This window comes from Arvicola amphibius, chromosome 13, assembly GCF_903992535.2.
Source record: "Arvicola amphibius chromosome 13, mArvAmp1.2, whole genome shotgun sequence".
Taxonomy (NCBI): domain Eukaryota; kingdom Metazoa; phylum Chordata; class Mammalia; order Rodentia; family Cricetidae; genus Arvicola; species Arvicola amphibius.
Window position 1 is genome coordinate 39,842,851 of NC_052059.1, and position 17,167 is coordinate 39,860,017.

The window sequence follows — 17,167 nt, forward strand, 5'->3', positions numbered from 1 at the left end:
TAATACAGTTCCTCATATCGTGGGGACCCCCAATCATGAAATTATTTTTATTTCTATGTCATAACTGTAATTTTACTACCATTATGAATCATAATATAAATATTGATAGGCAGGATGTCTGTCATGAGGCCCCCATTGGTGGGTTGAGACCAACAGGTCGAGATCTGCTGATCAAGGTGCTAAGCCTATAAATCAAAGCTGGTGTTGAGAATCTAAGACGATTTGTACTTTATGATGCCTGAGAAGACATCAAGAGAAAACCTGGAACTAACAAAATGGTGATATTATCACATCATTTATATGATATGTATACACATATACATATATGTACACCTACATATACCTATGTATCTCCTGGAATGTCCATACCAAATGTTTGGGGTTGGGAAGAAGAAGAAGGAGGAGGAGGAGGAGGAGGAGGAGGAGGAGGAGGAGGAGGAAGAGGAGGAAGAGAAGAAGAAGAAGAAGAAGAAGAAGAAGAAGAAGAAGAAGAAGAAGAAGAAGAAGAGGAGGAGGAGGAGGAGGAGGAGGAGGAGGAGGAGGAGGAGGAGGAGGAAGACAACGATGGCGACTTTTACTTTTTGCACATTTAAGTTCTTTTTTCCCAACAAGCAAAATTAATTAGTAATTAAAAATCAAGAAAGTTGGAGAAGGGAGCTTATCAAAACCTACATAATAAAAACCTGGCTTTACCACTAATAGATGTCAATGTCCGGTATAAATGCTTCCATCCACCAAAATTTGATAGATATTTTTAATACATAATATCACCCAGTATAACCCTTGAAAATTGAACAACGATAAAGACATTTGTACTCCAACATCATAAAATGTGAAAATGTCAACAAATCCAACCATTACCATCTATACTGAGAGTAACTGATTAGGAATTGTTTGGGTAGAAATTCCTGATAGGATGATAGAAGGTACATAGAAAAAAACCTCTTAGAGGTAAGGAAACAAGGTCAGGGAGGTTAAGCAACTGCAGCTGCTTGGAGCTTTCTAGACAACGCAGATGACAGTCAGTCCCTGCTTACTCTCCCACACCTTTCTAGGGAGACAGAAGGGAGCCCCTGTGCTGTCGCTGACTCAGGAATTCTTCTCATGTAAATTTCAGGAGTGCCCATGTGAGAAACACACTCTCTGTTGAGACGAAACCACACACCCGCTGCATTTTCCCCATTTCAGGAGGCCAGATCTTGAGCCTGTACCGGACTAAGTGGCCTCCCCAGAGACAGACAACTTCCCTTGCTTCATCCGGTCCTCAACAAAAAGGACACCCCCTGCCCCTGTCCCTCCTACATCAGAGACATAAACAAGATACCTGGAATCAAAGGGTCTGTCGATGTCTGCGCCTTGGTTCCTGCACAGTGGGGGTTGTTTAAGAGAAGTCTAGCGTTCACACAGGATCCAGGCCCTGCAGTCCATTTCCTCTGGAGCCTTTGCAAGTTTCCTTATTCCTTTAGCCACAGCCTATCAACAGCTCATTTACAAACCCCAGCCTCCACAAGAGAAAGCTCAGGAGGCTTTCAAAGCCCCATCAGGCTAATGTCTCTATGCACTACCCAAGACACCTCTCCTGAACAACTCTTCCCTATGGAAATAGGTATAAATAAGGGAAATGAGCTTTCCGAGAAGCACCTGGGCCAAATCCTGTCCTTAGGAATGGCTTTAAGATCACAAGGGCTCACAGTACAACATTAGCAAAACCGGTCCTTCCTGTCTCTAACTAAATAATTTCTACTAAGGGAGCCAAGCTGGATATTAACCCCCTGGTTCTACTCTCCATTGCTGCAGTACATGGCTCTTGGTCCTTTCCAAATGCCAGGGTCATCAATGGCCCCGATGACGCTATTTTTTTTCTTCTTTATACATTTTAGTCTTCACCGAACACATCAAGCGCCTCACAAGCCCACAATGCAAACACCAGTACTGAGCAGGTGTGGAGGACAGGCCTTTCTTCTTGCCATTAAGACCTGTGCAAAGTGATATGCCCCAGGACAAATGCCCTGGGTGTGATCTCTGTAATATGCCGAGTCCAGGTGCGGAGTTGGAGCTCAGTAGAAAGAGACCACTCCGTCTGTCTTTCTGCACTGGTTGAGGGCAGTAGCACCTCACAGTTATTCTGTTAGGATCTGATTCTGGGTGGGCTGAAAGAAATGGTGTGGGTAGAGCTCTGGAATGAACAAGGAGGAGGTACCCCTTCAGCAATGGCCAGGCAAGGTTTCCATGACGCCAGTGTAAACTAGGGGCACAGACGATGCCGTCTGACGGTTGTAAGGAAATCTCTATAGCCCTTAGAGTCTCCTCTTCAGGACAGAGCCTAATGTGTTAAACTCAGAAGAGTGGAGCTGCTTAGCTTGGAAGAGCAGGGAAGGGCTCCTGGATACCACATATCCCTGGATGTCCACTCAACCTCTGCCCGTCTCCACCGCCGTCACACCCTTAATACAATCTGCAATCTCAATACACTTACAAATAAAGCATATGTCCAATCCAGACAGCGAAAATAGAGCAGAATTATGGATTCGAGAAGCCAAGAGGGCGAGCTGCTGTTGACACTATAATGAAGTCATTACAGTGTGTTTCCAACTGCCACAGGTACTTGCTCAGCAGAAGCAATGAAGTTTCTGCACCTTACAGACATATGGATGTTCGATTCTCAGACGCCCCCAGTTTTGCAGGTGAATAAATTGCAGGGGCTTAGAGACTCTGGGCAATGAGCCTGAAAACCAAGCTCACGAATGGCAGCAGGAGGAATCAAACCCAATAGAGCAGAGCTATGCTGCACTGCCTTTGATCAAATATGATGTACGCACTAGAATTCTCAACCAGGAGACATTTGTAGAGAAATACAAAACATCAAACCAGCAGAGCAGGGCCTTCCATGTAGTGAGTAATGAGTCTGGTTCACACTTAAAGACTCAGGGCATGCAGGACAGTGACCTCAGCCAACACAACAAAAGAAAGAAGCTTTATTTCAGTTTTTTTTTTTTTTGGTGCAAAAAATCTTCTGATATCATCTAGTTGCAGACTACGATGAAGAATGACCAATGCATCCAGGAAACACAAATTCTTCCTGACTTTTGAGAAAGTCTGAGTAGCACTACTCTGTCCAAGCAACATACCACAAAACCAGAGGAAAAGAGAAAGATTGGTTCAAGTAGTTACAGACAATGCTTTCGGAATAATCTAAAATTTCATTTATACGGTTGAAATTATAAAGCCTCAAAGTAATAATGAGTTGATGAAGTTAAGGTTTAGTGCCTATCAAGGTGACATGCACAGAGGCACCATCTGAAGTATCAATGCAGAGCAAATGGCTAGATTCACAAGCACAATATCAAGGACAGATAGGCATTGTCCTTCCGTGCACTTGAACTGTTTCTTAACTCTACGATGTAGATCCCATGACATTTCCTTGTTGGCAATGTCTTTCTTTCGGTTTGAGTCCCAGGATCTATAACTCAAACAAAGGAAAGGAAGTCCCATCCATCTTGAGACAGAAGAGGAAACAACTGGTCCCAAATAACGAAAAGCAGAGGTGAAACTCTGGTCTTTGAACTGAGACGAGCAGTAAGGAGAGCAACTCCTCTTTCCTTCCGAAGGGCTTTATCTCCATTTGAGAAAACATTTGCATTTTTCTCCAGCACAGCACGAGGACTTTTGACATAAATATATGTCTTCAAAACTACAGAGCGGTGACCGGCGGGAAGCAGCAGCCTTCTTGTTCAGCAAGGATGGCTATCACATGGAGCATGCACGATGAATACCAACAGTTGCAAACTCAGGCCAAAAAAAAAAAAAGCATCTCTTTCTCAAAAGCATTTCAGTGCCCTTAGGACTCAAGACTGAATCGATATGCATTCAAAAATAACTATCCTTTGTCTAAAGGAACCTTTAAAAGTAACCCAAACAAAGGAACACAAGTCTCTCCAGTTGTTTCTAAGATGTTAGCTCAGATCTCTACTGGCCAAACTGTTAAGCAAATGTCTGTCCTGTTTGAAAGGAAAATCAATTAATCCATCACAAAAAGGTCTACGCGAAATAATGAAGCTTCTCTAGAACACATTTTATTTTGCACCATCCAACAGTGGCATCCTTTCTCCAACGGCAAACCCGAGGTTCTGTGTGCATGCTTTATCCTTAGAACAATCAATAGCATTATCTGTGGGGCGCGCAAGTCTCTGCTTTTGTGCGAGGCTTTTTATCTCATCTCAGCAACATTTAAAACACTATGCAGGGTGCTATAACCTCATTGCTCACCATGAATTTAGCCACCTTCACACAATCCACTTGCTGAGCAAAGGCACTGCAGTTTGTTCTGACAAGCAGAGGTTCTGCCAAATGGCAAAGCTAAGGGGACAAGTTAACTGGCCAACAAAACTGCACATCAAGTGAAGTAGAGCCCCAAAACCAAAGAGGGAGCAGCCTCATTTCCAAGAGACAAAACAGTATTTTTTTTAAGTGAATAGGAAGAGTGAGGTAGCTGTACTTCCAAAAACAAATTAAATACAAGAAGTGTTAAAGTATTCCAAACTGAATGAAATGTGAGCTTTCAAAAAAAAATGTATCCTGTTATATATACCATTCCCGTGGAAAACCATGGAAGGTGCAGTAGAGTAGCTGACACGGGCATAGAAGACATATCAAACTGGGGATTTAAGCTTCATTCCCCTAAGTGATTGGAGCCAAGTGGCAGCAATAGCTACAGAACACAAACTCTTTATAACTGCGGAGGGTACGCATTAAACTGCTCTAGGTTCTGGCCTGGCAGTCGCCAGAAGAAATTTGCAAGGAATGACAGAGCATTTTTTTTTAATTAACAAATGCACTTGGCTTCGTTTGTAACGATGTGAAGCTAAGCATACATCTTAGAAGCGGAGCGTCAGTCAGTGAACCTGAATCCCAGCTGGTCTCAGCTTTTAAGAATACAGAACGAGCTTCGGAGATTAGCCCACACATCTTCATCCTTAAGAATAGAAACCTTTCTGACGTTTAGAAAATACGCATGATGTATGTGACTTGCGACAAACCTGGCCACCAGTTTTGCTTTTCTGTCTGCTTCTTGTCCTTCCGGGGAACTAATCAATCTGATGCAGACACAGGCAAAAGTGGAATACATCCGTGGTTTGGGGAAGGTACCTAATTTAGAACAAAGTAATCTACGTGACAAAACCACATGCTAACACAGGGCAACAACTTGTACCGTATTACCCAGACTCTTTTCTGATTATTATTTGTTTCCATTGTTTCTAAGGAGAAATAGGAACACTCAGTTAGTAAACAGTAGTTTCTGATTTCCCATTGTGCTACTAAAATTCTCACAACTTACTTAAGGGGAAAGCACATAAGTGAGACGCCTGGGAAGAAGTGCCCCTTACTTTAATTTGGGAGATTGGAGTCCACCATCTCTGTCATAGGCTCTTTGTGGTTTTCGTTCTCGAGTCTCCAGAGATGCATGCACATACAGGCAAAGACGCACGCTACGTCTACCACTAAACACGCAGATTCACTGACACCACGACAAAGACACAGCCAAAGCCAAAACACAGTAGTCACAGCCAACCACTGTGACAGTGAGACCTGGTTTCCTTTGAAAGCCTAAAGCTCCCATTCCCACACAGCTCCACTTCCACCAGGAACTTTAAAGGCTCAGAAAGACAGAACAGGTTGCACCCAAGAGACAAGAAGGAAAACAGAATGTGCGCTTTGGAGATGAGGGCTTTACTGCAAAATAAGCAACGGTGGCCAGTTGCCCAATAATGTAGCGTTATTAGAAAATGCCAGTCCAGACTCCAGACGCCCGCCCGTCATGTCATGGAGAAAAGTAAGTAAATAATAGTGGTCACTGTTTTTAGGAATAAGAATAGTAATAACATTTGTCACCACAGCCTTCCGTACAGCAGCTTGCACGTGGAGCCTCTCCTCCCGCTCAACTCCACCGCCTCAGTCTCCAGGCATCCTGCCTTGCCCGCTGCAGAAATAGGGGGCACCGGCGGTGCCTGCGGACTCAGTGGGAGGATCCAGTGGGTGTGGTAGATGGGCGTGGCCGCGTGGGCCCCGCCCCTCGTTCCTGGCGCGTCCAGCCCTCGTGCGCCTGCGCTTCCCACTCGCCTAGCGCGGGCTCCCGGTTGGTGGCGTCGGTATGCTCCTCCGACCGGGCTTTGGTGGCCCTTGGGATGCTCCTAACAGAGCAGCATCCTGCAGAAACTTGGAAACCTAACTGGAGACGTCGCTAGACGGTCACTGACTCGGGGCAAAGGAGATGGATGTGGGAAAGCTGGTCTGTCTGCTTGGAGGCAGGGTCGCGTAGTAGCCCGCCTCTTCGGGGCGGGGGCGGAGGGTCGCCTCACAAGCTAGATAAGGAAACTTGGGGCGGGCACGCGCTGCCCCCCCCTCCTCCCCCCAGACCTGGAGCGAGCGCTGGCCTGCAGTTACTTTTCACGGGTAAACCGCTCCTCAGCACCGCTCCAGGCTTCCCCTGCCAGGCGGGCCGCGGGTAGTCGGTGCCAGACACTTTTTGAGGTTGCCCTGCAAACAAAGCCGCGTTGAGGGGGTGTGGGGAGGTTCATCTTGTGTTGTTATTTTAGTGTTAACTGGGATACCCCGCCTGTAAGGAACATCTCATTGTATTAAAGCCTGTTTTATTTTTGACTTGCATAATTATGGGCAAATTATGTCGGCTGAAAGTTAAAACAAGTCATTGTCACACAAGAAAAGAGTTTGTGAGTGGTTAGATGCTGTGGGATTTCAGAGGCGTTTCCAGTAGAATCTTTCGCATCCTCTTTTGACCTTTTAAATCTCTACTGATGATATTTGAGAGGTAACAAATGAAATGCTGTGTCTACATTTTACAGACCGAAAATTGCGTTGGCTGACTGGATTTTGTACTCACACGGGAAATGTTAGCATGGTCCAGCTTAATATTAGTTTATGTTTTATCTATAATAAACCCGCCTCCCCATGTAGCCCAGGCTGTTCCTTCTCGATCTTTCAAGTGTTGAGCTTAAAAGTGTATTCCCCAACTTCTTGCTCATTAACCTGAAATTTTAAATAAGTTTGAGAGCAGGGAGTTTTGGCTCAGTGGTAGAAACCTTGCCCAGCATGCCCGAGGCCACAGCTTCAATATCCAGTACAGAAAAAAAAGCACTGAACTTCCTGAGCGCCCCCCCCCCTTAAGACTCGGGCTTAAGCCTGTATTAAAATATATGTAATATTAAAAAAACCAGTGCTTCAAAATATAAGTTTTGAATGATTATTTTCTTCCTCTCTTTTTCTTATAGGGCCAGTTTAGGGCCAGCCCAGGATGGTTTCTGTCGGGATATTTTCTGAATTACAGACACCTGCCTTTCAGTCACACCTGATCCTCACACACCTCAGTTCTCACTTAACCAGCAGTCATGAACAGGGACGACTGTCGTTCCTTAGCAACACGGCTGCACCCCCTACTTCTCCGAAGACCCTTGCCTCCAAAGCTCCCTAAGTTGCCTTTAATTAAGAAGAAAGTTCTCACAGGTATGTACGGATGTGTGTATTAACCTTGGTGTGTTTTTGCATAGACATCCCTTGTTGTATATGATTCACAGTAAAGACAGTTATTCCTAACCATAATGTTAAATGTTTATGGTAAGGTGACAACAGCCAATAATCAATTCTATAGGTGTGCCCATCGATGGATCCACATTTGTGGATTTGTTAAGTGTGAATTTGCTTCTTACTAAAATTGATTTGAAATCTTCCAACCAATAGCTGTTTTATGGATATTCGTGGGAACGTGCGCGCGCGCTTAGGTAAATGAAAATACAAGTTCTCCGACGCGCATGCACCCAACCGGAGGGAACTGGACTGCCTCTGCCTTGTTTCAACTCCCGTAATTTAAACAAGTGTTCCTTTCCCAATCTGTACGTTCCATGTTTCTTGAGTTTTTATGCCCCCACCCCATACCCGTGATTTCTGTAAGTGTAGGGCTGAAGCTCAGTCTAAGCCAAAGAAGGTTGCGATGCGCTTAGTAGGATGAACTTCCTTCATGTGTGAGTGTTTTTGCCTGTGAAGTCCATGCTAACAAGTCAATAATATATCCTATGTATTAACGGAGAGACAATGAGCCATAATATAAATGGGACATAAACAATGTGTCCCTAAAGGCAGAACATATAACCACAAGATTGTGTGCTGATTGGTTGATGAACATGCTGAGAGCAGAGGCTTGCAGGACCCTAACCTGCATTTTCCCTAGGAGCCCGGTGCAGGGTAACTGAGCATATGCTAAGAGTTCACAAATAGTGAAGATTGAATATTAAGCACTGTTCTAGGAACTGGTGATGGAACAAATGGCAAAAAAACCCAGCTTGTCTCCTCCTGTCAGCTTCTGTCAGGTAGGAGAGATATAGAAGTTGTGAGCAAATGTCAGTTCAGCCTGTGATAAGTACCATAAAGATGAACCAGTCTGGGGGCTGGAGAGATGGTTCGGTGGTTAACAGCACTGACTGTTCTTCCTAGAGGACCCGGGTTGTATTCCAGGCAGCACATGGTGGCTCACAGTTCCAGTGCACTCTTCTGGTCTCTGCAGGCACGAGGCATGCCCATCATGTAGGCAAAATCCTCATACATGGCCGGGCGGTGGTGGCGCACGCCTTTAATCCCAGCACTCGGGAGGCAGAGGCAGGCGGATCTCTGTGAGTTCGAGACCAGCCTGGTCTACAAGAGCTAGTTCCAGGACAGGCTCCAAAGCCACAGAGAAACCCTGTCTTGAAAAACCAAAAAAAAAAAAAAAAAAAAAAAAAAAATCCTCGTACATGTTTTTAAAGACTTAAAGATAAGCCACTTTTATAATGTGACTTTATGTACTCCTATTACTCCTGTATTTCTGTATATTTCTCTATTAACCATTGTATTTTCGTAGGCAATAATATTTCTTTGCCTTCCCCTCCTGAATCTCCCCTCTACCACTTGACTTTATTGGTTGTATTATTTTGATGCCAACGTTCATATTGTGAGATTTACTTATATTGTCACATTTATTATATTTTTGATCTGTGTCCGTTAAAGATGTGAAAAGCAGCAAATCCCACACAAGCATTGTGTGTCAATCCTATGTCATCCTTTCTGTGTCTCTGTAATGTCTGTGTTTCTTTCTTATTTACAACCTGTTCTATAAATAGCACCCATGGTCACACAGATTGATAGCCCGGTACCAGTTCCTGTGTTGGAATTTCTCTATTTGTCCTTTGGCTTAATACCATTAATACCATCGTCTGGTGTAGAGTTTCTCAACCGTGGCACTCCAAAGGTTTGCTTTTGGCATCTTGGGAGAGTCTATGACCTTGACTAATATCAATTCCAGAGTACTTTGTTTGTAATGGATAGTTGAGGTATTTGTTCAATGAATGAACAAGTACAGCGGCTCAAGTCTAATTGATAAGCATCCTGGTCATCATTTGGAATTAATGACCTTGTTTCTGGTTTTCATCACCCTTCAATTAGCCACCAATAACGAGCTTCCCAGCAAATGGAAAGGTGAAGCGGTGGGTCAAAGCAGCATTGGAAGCGCTGTGTGTCTGGGTACAGACCGCTGTAGTAGGGGTAGGAGCCAGGCTTGAACTAGACCTTGACTTAAAGTGGTATAAAAGAGGAGACCATGTGGTTTTGGAGAGCAGAGGAAAGTAATGGGAAAGAAGGAACTTGATACTTTAGACAAACTGAGATGATAGTGAAATGGCCCAGTGAAAGACGCTGGTACATTTCTGTTCTCTATCAGCAGAGGCGGTTCTTAGGTGTTAGGGAGATCAGTTTCCCCTTAGCAGATACTTCCACTGGTATCTCCACAAGTCCACAAGTCTCCCCAGTTAGTTTGAAATGGGAAATGTCAGGCCCCTCTCCAGCCACCAAAAGGGGAGGGAGATTAAGGGAACAAGATTGATTGCAATAGCACTAGCCACAGCCCCCTCTCTGAACCCAGATATGTTCACATATAGAGTTGAGATATAGTAGTTGAGCTGCCAGATAGAGAATTTACGTACCTTCTTACTGAAGTTCTGCCATAACGAATCTATTCCCTCCTCACTGGAATGTCATTTTCCTACCATTTATTGCATCAATTAAGATGGCAGGAAAACAACCCTTGACATTCGGTCCCATAGGAAAGTAGAAGTCTATCTGATGGTGTAAGATACCCAAGAGTGCAGGATCCATGGATTTTTGGACCTAAGAGAAAGTGTTCTTAGTGGAGAGATAACCATGTGGCCTCCTCAGTCGATGTCAGCTTGTCCCCATGTCTGAAAGAGTCGCTTTTCTATTTTCATTTGACATTAAAAAGAAATGTTGATCTTTATTTTTAAAAAGTACGGATGGAGCAAGCTAATGGTGAAAGAGCCATTTTGTCAAGAAATCACCGATCACTTTTCCCCATTCATAGTAGCAGAGTCTTAGTTACAACCGCCCCAGATCTCTATGTCTTGTACCTTTCTCCACACCTTGGGTTCTTCCAAGAGCTGTTCTCCATCCTTTGTAAGTCATTTTTGCTGTTTTAGCTCGCAGTCATTTGTTCAAAATGTATCTCCCCAAATGTATCCCCATCAGCTTGACTGAAGTCTCCATAGCGAAACAGGGGTAGCTTTTTTTTTTTTCTTTTTTAAGGTGAGTGAGGTGTGAAATGAAAAAAACAAATGCTCAACCTTTAGCATCTTTGTTTGGACAGCTTGATACGTATAGACTAACTTTACCCCTTTCCCCCCTTTCTCTTGTTCAGCCGCTGCTAATGGATCTAAGCAGACCCATGTAAAATTGCCCCATGTTGAAGGCACATTAGTAAAAAGTGACCAAGGTGTTTCTCAATCACAGAGACCTATCAGTATTCAAAGTATCTCTCTTGACCATGACCATGAGGCCTGTGAAAGACTGGTTAACATTGTACCACGCAAACGCTGCGCTCGCCCCTTCGTACACTGGAAGATCCCACATAGTGCTGCTGGTTCCGTATTTATCCCAAGCTGTCTGTCGGCATCCTCTCGAGTTTTCAGGAAAAAACTACGCCAAATAAGGAAAGCCAGAAAGGCCAAGAAAAAGGAAGACAAAAAAAGAGAAGCGATTTTCCGGGAGAAGCCATTTAGAAACACTTTAATTATCTCCGATCAGTTTTCCAAGCCTTTACCTGCTTCTTACTCTAGGCATATAATCTCTAAACTTAAGGTACCAAGTGCTGAGCCTCACCCTGTACCACAGTCTCCAGACTATACCCAAGAACCTCCTCTTCTGAGATCTGTAAGCCAAACGCTGCTCAGCCCTATACCCAGCTCGTCGTCCATAGTACCAGAACCACGGTGGTCCGAACGACCGCCACGCCCCATCACTACAGTAAGCCATCTGGTACTGAACATCGCTACCCTTCCCGCAGCCCATACTCTGCCAACGCCTGTGTTACCGAGAAGACCTACGAGACAGATGGTCATAGGTAAATAAAATTGAAACATGGTCGGCTGTAGTGGGTTTGATCAGAACAAAGGGAAGAGGAGAAATTCAAGACGGATGGCTCCCTTCCTTCTGGGTTTACAGGGTGGAAAGAAGGAACCACCTTTTCAATTGGACAGTAATGCCCCAGCTTGGGAGCAACAACAGACATCCTAACCTTATAGAGATGCCAGTGCCAACCTGGCTACCGTATCCAGATAGTATTGATGAGAGCTGATCAGGAAGCTCAGAAAACGTAGAAAGGGGTCGGCAAGAAGGTGCCCGTGGTGCATTAGGTGGGGCCTGGTGTTATCAAGTGAGACTAAGCAGCAATTTAGAGGGCGGCCTAGATGATCCTGAGCTCCTTAGGAAGACAGGACGTGTTGGTAGGTGCGTGCCAGTCCGTTAATTGGTGAATAGTTTATAATGGAACCACCCTCAAAGGGGTCTAAAAGTTGTCCTTTGTTTTTCTTTCTGTCTAGAAAGTGTGGCGGACAGCGGAAAGGTAGAAGCCCCCAGACTCCCTGATGGTAAATGCTGGGCTCATACCATTCTTTTAGAAATTGTAAGATTCCTTTCTCTCAATACTTGTGTTTGTGTGTGCAATGCACACACATCTGTCCTACCTCATTTCCAGTTCCTTGGGTCATTTGTTGAGCAGTGACTTCTTACATCTCGATGATGTATCTTGATGTACTGATGTTGAGAATATAGAAGCTAAAGTGTTCTTAATTGAGACAGGGCTCAATAATAGACAGGGCTCAATAATAGACAGGGCTCAATAATAGACAGGGCTCAATAATAGACAGGCGTTATGAGAGTCAACTCTTACCATATCCCAGACTCCATTCTAAGTGCCCAGACCTCGGTCCTCTAGCAGAAACAAATGAAGCCCATGTTAAGGAAAGATTACATTATTCTGTTGCCAGGGCTGGTGGCAGACGCCTGTCATCTCATCACTTAATTAGGTGGAGGCGGGAAGACTGGAGAGTTCCATGCCAGGCTGGGCTATAAGACCATCTGAAAATATTACACCATTTTGGACCTCATATTTATGTCTACCTACAATCCAACGGACATAGTGTGTGACAAATAATTTATCCTTGTGAAGCATGGGAAAACACAATGAATGAAGAGCAGCAGAAACAGTATTAGGGTTACCCAGCAGATATGAAATAAAGAGTTTTGGTCCTGACCATCATTACTGAGTAACCGCTACAGTTCAGTCCACCAAAAGGTGCGTACAACAGCTGCCAAAGGCACTGGAAAGTGACCCGTGCAGGCATGACTTTGACGGTCCCAATCCCCAAACCTCGAGAGTTAGCAGGGAGCAAGCCGCAGCCCTGTATCTTAAGTCACTCTGTTCCTTCTCCAGTGACCAGGCTCCACCGCCTTCCGTTGCACACGTTTCTCGAGTTTTTGATTGGGTTTTCCTTTGCTGGATTCAGAGCAAGCGCAGTCTGTTTTAAAAATTTAAAACTGAACGTTTGTGGTTGTGGTCCTTCGGAGAGGCTTCGTTCCTTGCTGAAGCAATTATAGACAAAGAGTTTTATGTTTTGATTTGCTTCCCGTAGCGTTAATTAGAACCGCGAGAAAAGTGGACCCCGAGGCCCACGTCTTACGAGGGGAAGGCTTTAAGACTATGGCGGCAACCCGCTACGAGACAGTAATGGCAATGAGCAGCCTGGCCATAATAAATTGCCAATTATATGGAAGAAATGCACTTAATCTTAAGGTATGCTAGGTCCCCTTAATAGTGATGTTGTCCTCTTGTGTCATCCATTGTTTTTATCATCAGTTTCCCCGTAGACATTCGTTTCCATTCAATTGAGGGAGTCTTCCCCATCATAGCAGAGATTTCCCAGTGACGCATGCCAATTATGCCGCTAAACTGGCCTGTCCAAGTTCCTCTTCCGTTCACCAGGAAAGTTTGAAAGGACACAGAGACTCAAAGAAAGTATACCGTTTTTTATTTTCTTCACCATTTAGCCTGAGAAGTCGGATTGAAATTGTTCCTGTTTTTAAATTGCCAGAAACTTTATAGCTTGTGTCAAGGCTAGCGTGAGGCTGGTTTGCACTCAACACTGGCACTGCCCAGCAAATGAATCACAGTAGGTACTGCTCGTTCTTTATTAAGTGCGCTCTATGCTCTAAGCCTGGGCTCCTCCTGCAACTCCTGTAGATGGAGCGGCGGGCTGCGTCCTGCCACCCGGCTAGCTTTACCCAAAATAATTACACGGAAACTGTATTCTTTTAAACACTGCCTGGCCCCTGCCCGTTATCTGTAGCTTCTTATTGGTTGATTCTCATATCTTGCTTTATCCCATATTTAGTGATTTATATAGCACCACGAGGTGGATCGCTTACCAGGAGAGATCTTAACCTGCGTCCATCTTGGAGAGGAGAGGCATGGCGACTGCCTGAAGCATCTCCCCAACTCTGCTTCCTTTCTCCCACAATTCTGTTCTGTCTACTCCGCCCACCTAATTTTCTGTCCTCTTAAAGGGCCAAGGCAGTTTCTTTATTAATAATGAAAGTAACACATAGACACTCCTCCATCAAACTCCCATTCTGCAAAGTGGGCGTTAGTGATCATCTCATCCCACAGATGCAAACATGGAGGTGGCAGGAAATAACTTGCCCAAGACCTCACAGTAAGTCAACGGAGCTGTTCGTGTGTCTGAGACAGGGTCTCCTGAACTGGCCACATAACTGAGGATGACTTTCGAGCCTTATACCTCCTCCTCCTCCTGAGTGCTGGGATTATAAATATGTGGCACCATGCTCCACTCCACTTACATGGTGCTGGGAATGGATGGAATCCGGGGCTCTATGCATGCTGAGCAAGCACCCTATCAAAACAAGCTACACCCCCCCCCCAGATGTCCCGAGCTCTTCAACCTCAAAAATCTATACATTTGATTTTTTTTTTTAAAGAAAGGGAAGGGGGAGAGAAGAAGAAGGAGGGAGAATGTTAATGAGTTCTAAAAGTGTTTCCTACTAGCCAGAGTGAAGTGAGCGTGTTTTTCTTGTTAGTAAGTGCATTGATTTTGTTACCCCCAACAGTCATGGTCCTCAGAAACTGCTCTAGGTGGCCATGTACTGCAGTCTGTAGCCCTGGAGGGACGTTTCAATGGCAAACCATCCTGGTTTCAGAATGCCACGAGCTTGTCGCGTTCTTCTTATTCTCAGCTGAAGCGCATGTCTTGAACAGGCATGGCACTGTGTGTAAGAAGGCAGAAGTGGTACATAGCTGAGTAACCTAGCAACAATCCAGCATAGATCCTTCCTGCGCATACATCAATCTCATCCCTGCCCCCAGGAACTTGGCTTTCTGTCTCCTTTAGCAGCCTTTTTCTTTTTCCTCTAGTGGGAATTAAGTTCTGAGAATTTCTAGTCTCAGGATTTTAACGGGATGTTAATATTTTAGGATTGTCATGTGATCTTTTAGGATCTCATTGTTTGGGATTTTGACTTTTAGAATTATAATCATCACTGACAAGGGTCCTGGAGCTAATAAATAAGTTCAGCAAAAATTACAGTCAGTAAGGTCAGCATACAAACTCACAGACTGTGTTTGTATGCATCAGAAAAAGAAGCTAGGGAAGTAGCTCCCGGAAACAGATTAAACATAGAAAAAGAAAAACATATTCATTGTCTCGTAAAATAAAAATAATGCAGGCTGAGGAGATGGCATAGCAGATAAAGCATCTGCATTCATAAAGATGAGCATGTTACCATGACTCTGTACCATGTGATCCTGGGAAGGAGCAAGAGAATCCTCAGAAGTTCATGGTGAGCTTCTGAGTTGCAATGTAGGACAAATAGACCCTGTCTTAATGTGGAAAGCAAAGATTGACACCCAGAGTTGTCTTTTGACTGCCACATGTGTCCTGTACACACATAACACACACACATATATATATACACAAAGAACAATTTGATTTGAGCTATGTAGAGTTGTAATTTTTCTCTTAAAAGATCAGAAAAGTTTTGGCAGTGCATCCTGTAGTATTACCATTTAGAAAACTGAACTGTTCAACATAGAATTTACTGTTAATAATTAATATCTTACTTTGTGTTACTCCCCTAGGGATTCTTTCTTCTGCACTGTCCAGACTTAACACCTATTGCTTTTCAATTGGTATACCTTAATTTATCGTTTAATGACCTCAGCCAGTTTCCTATGGAAGTGAGTACACCTTTTTCCTACCTGTATTGCTATAATTTACTATTGTAAATAAAAGTAGATATCTTTATGATATCCTGAAGATATTATGAAACACCATGTGTTGGACTGCATCGTTCCTTATTAGAAGTGAAGAAAGCACAGCACATTTTTCCTTGGAAAATCAGTGACGCAGACCTCACATGCACCAAGCTCTCGAATATGTTCTCATGGTTTATATAGCGCATAAAAAAGAAGTCATGCTTCTTTTAGTAATAATTAAAATGAACTTGTACGTGTGCCAATCAGGAATTAAAAGACCAGGTTTAGCCTGGGTGGACTGGGGTGAAACAGTTTGGTCTGCCCGTGACAGGATCCTCTCTCTGACTCAGGAACTCTCAGCCGCTGTAGTTGCCTGCACAAGAGTGCAGGAGATCAAGCCAGGCAGTGGTCTGAGGCAGTGGTCTGGTGTGGCGGGGGGAGGGGCTCCTAAGCCCCTACTCCTGTCTGACAGTTGATGGCTGCTGGGGGAGGGGCAAGGATGTTTTCCTAAGTGTCTGGCCCCTGGCATATCAACCCATGCCACTGTATGGCCTCATAACCGTGACCGTATGGGAAGCACAAATTAGACTCAATAGTAGGCTATTTAAAACAAGTTGGGGAAAGGGATCTGGAGTTCGGAGGAGAAATGGGAGTGAATATGGTTAAAATATGTTTTCCATATTATGAAATTCTCAAAGAGTTAATAAACATATTTTTTAAATGTTAGTGACCAGACCATATAAACATTGTAAAAAGTTTTAACTGTCAGCAGCTAAGATAGGAAAACCAGGCATAGGGTGACTTAATCTGATACCCTTTTTAAAATAAATGAGGCATTACAAGTAGTTTGGATAGGCTCTGTTTATACTACCTTATCCAGCATTTTGCTGATCACTGGGTAATAGATTGTTTTATGAAATGACTTTCAGTGTATTGGCTTTTAGTGAACGATTTTCAGCAAATTGACTTCTCTATTTCACTCAGTATTTAAAGCATGGTTTCTGACAGCCAGGCAACATGCCTATTTCATGAATCTTATTCTCTTGCGGAGTGAGAGCATGCACACATACGTGCATACCCTTGTGCATGCTACAGTCCATGCTGATAAGAGCTATGAAGACGTGTGCATGTGGACAGGACAAGGTGCTTTAACATGTCTTATTTCACTGGAGAGGACCACTTTTCTCTCTAACACGTGGCACTAGGTTTGCTAGGTTAGTAAAGCCATGCTAACAAGCATTTCTAACTACAGGGATCTCGGTTCTTCATGTTTATCTTTCTCCTGAGCAGACACAGATAAGGAGTGCTTGCCAAAAACAAAATCCAAAAAACAAAAACAAAACCTGTCCATCCGCTGGAAAACAGAGTGTACAAATACAAGGCTGTAATTGTCACATAAGAATATGATGCTAAATGCAAAGGTGTGATTGTGGCATAGGCTGTGAAATGCACATCTGTGCTGTCTAGCGATAGATGAAAGATGGGGGTCTTTTAAGCAGGCATGCATTC

General features: G+C 44.0%; 2 protein-coding genes across 2 annotated transcripts in view; one reads left to right on the top strand and one right to left on the bottom strand.

The window, feature by feature from the left end:
• Window positions 1-5,953, bottom strand: part of Lcp1 (lymphocyte cytosolic protein 1) — an 86,774-nt gene extending 80,821 nt beyond the window's left edge. Inside the window, exon 1 of the mRNA XM_038309784.1 lies at window positions 5,905-5,953. The gene's annotated coding sequence lies outside the window, so the exon portion shown is untranslated. The remainder of the gene's footprint in view (window positions 1-5,904) is intronic.
• A 1,450-nt stretch (window positions 5,954-7,403) lies between these two features.
• Lrrc63 (leucine rich repeat containing 63) overlaps window positions 7,404-17,167 on the top strand; it is a 31,728-nt gene continuing 21,964 nt past the window's right edge. The window contains 4 exon segments of the mRNA XM_038309673.1: window positions 7,404-7,518; window positions 10,751-11,452; window positions 13,023-13,183; window positions 15,542-15,640. Coding sequence (XP_038165601.1) covers window positions 7,404-7,518; window positions 10,751-11,452; window positions 13,023-13,183; window positions 15,542-15,640 — 1,077 coding nt within the window.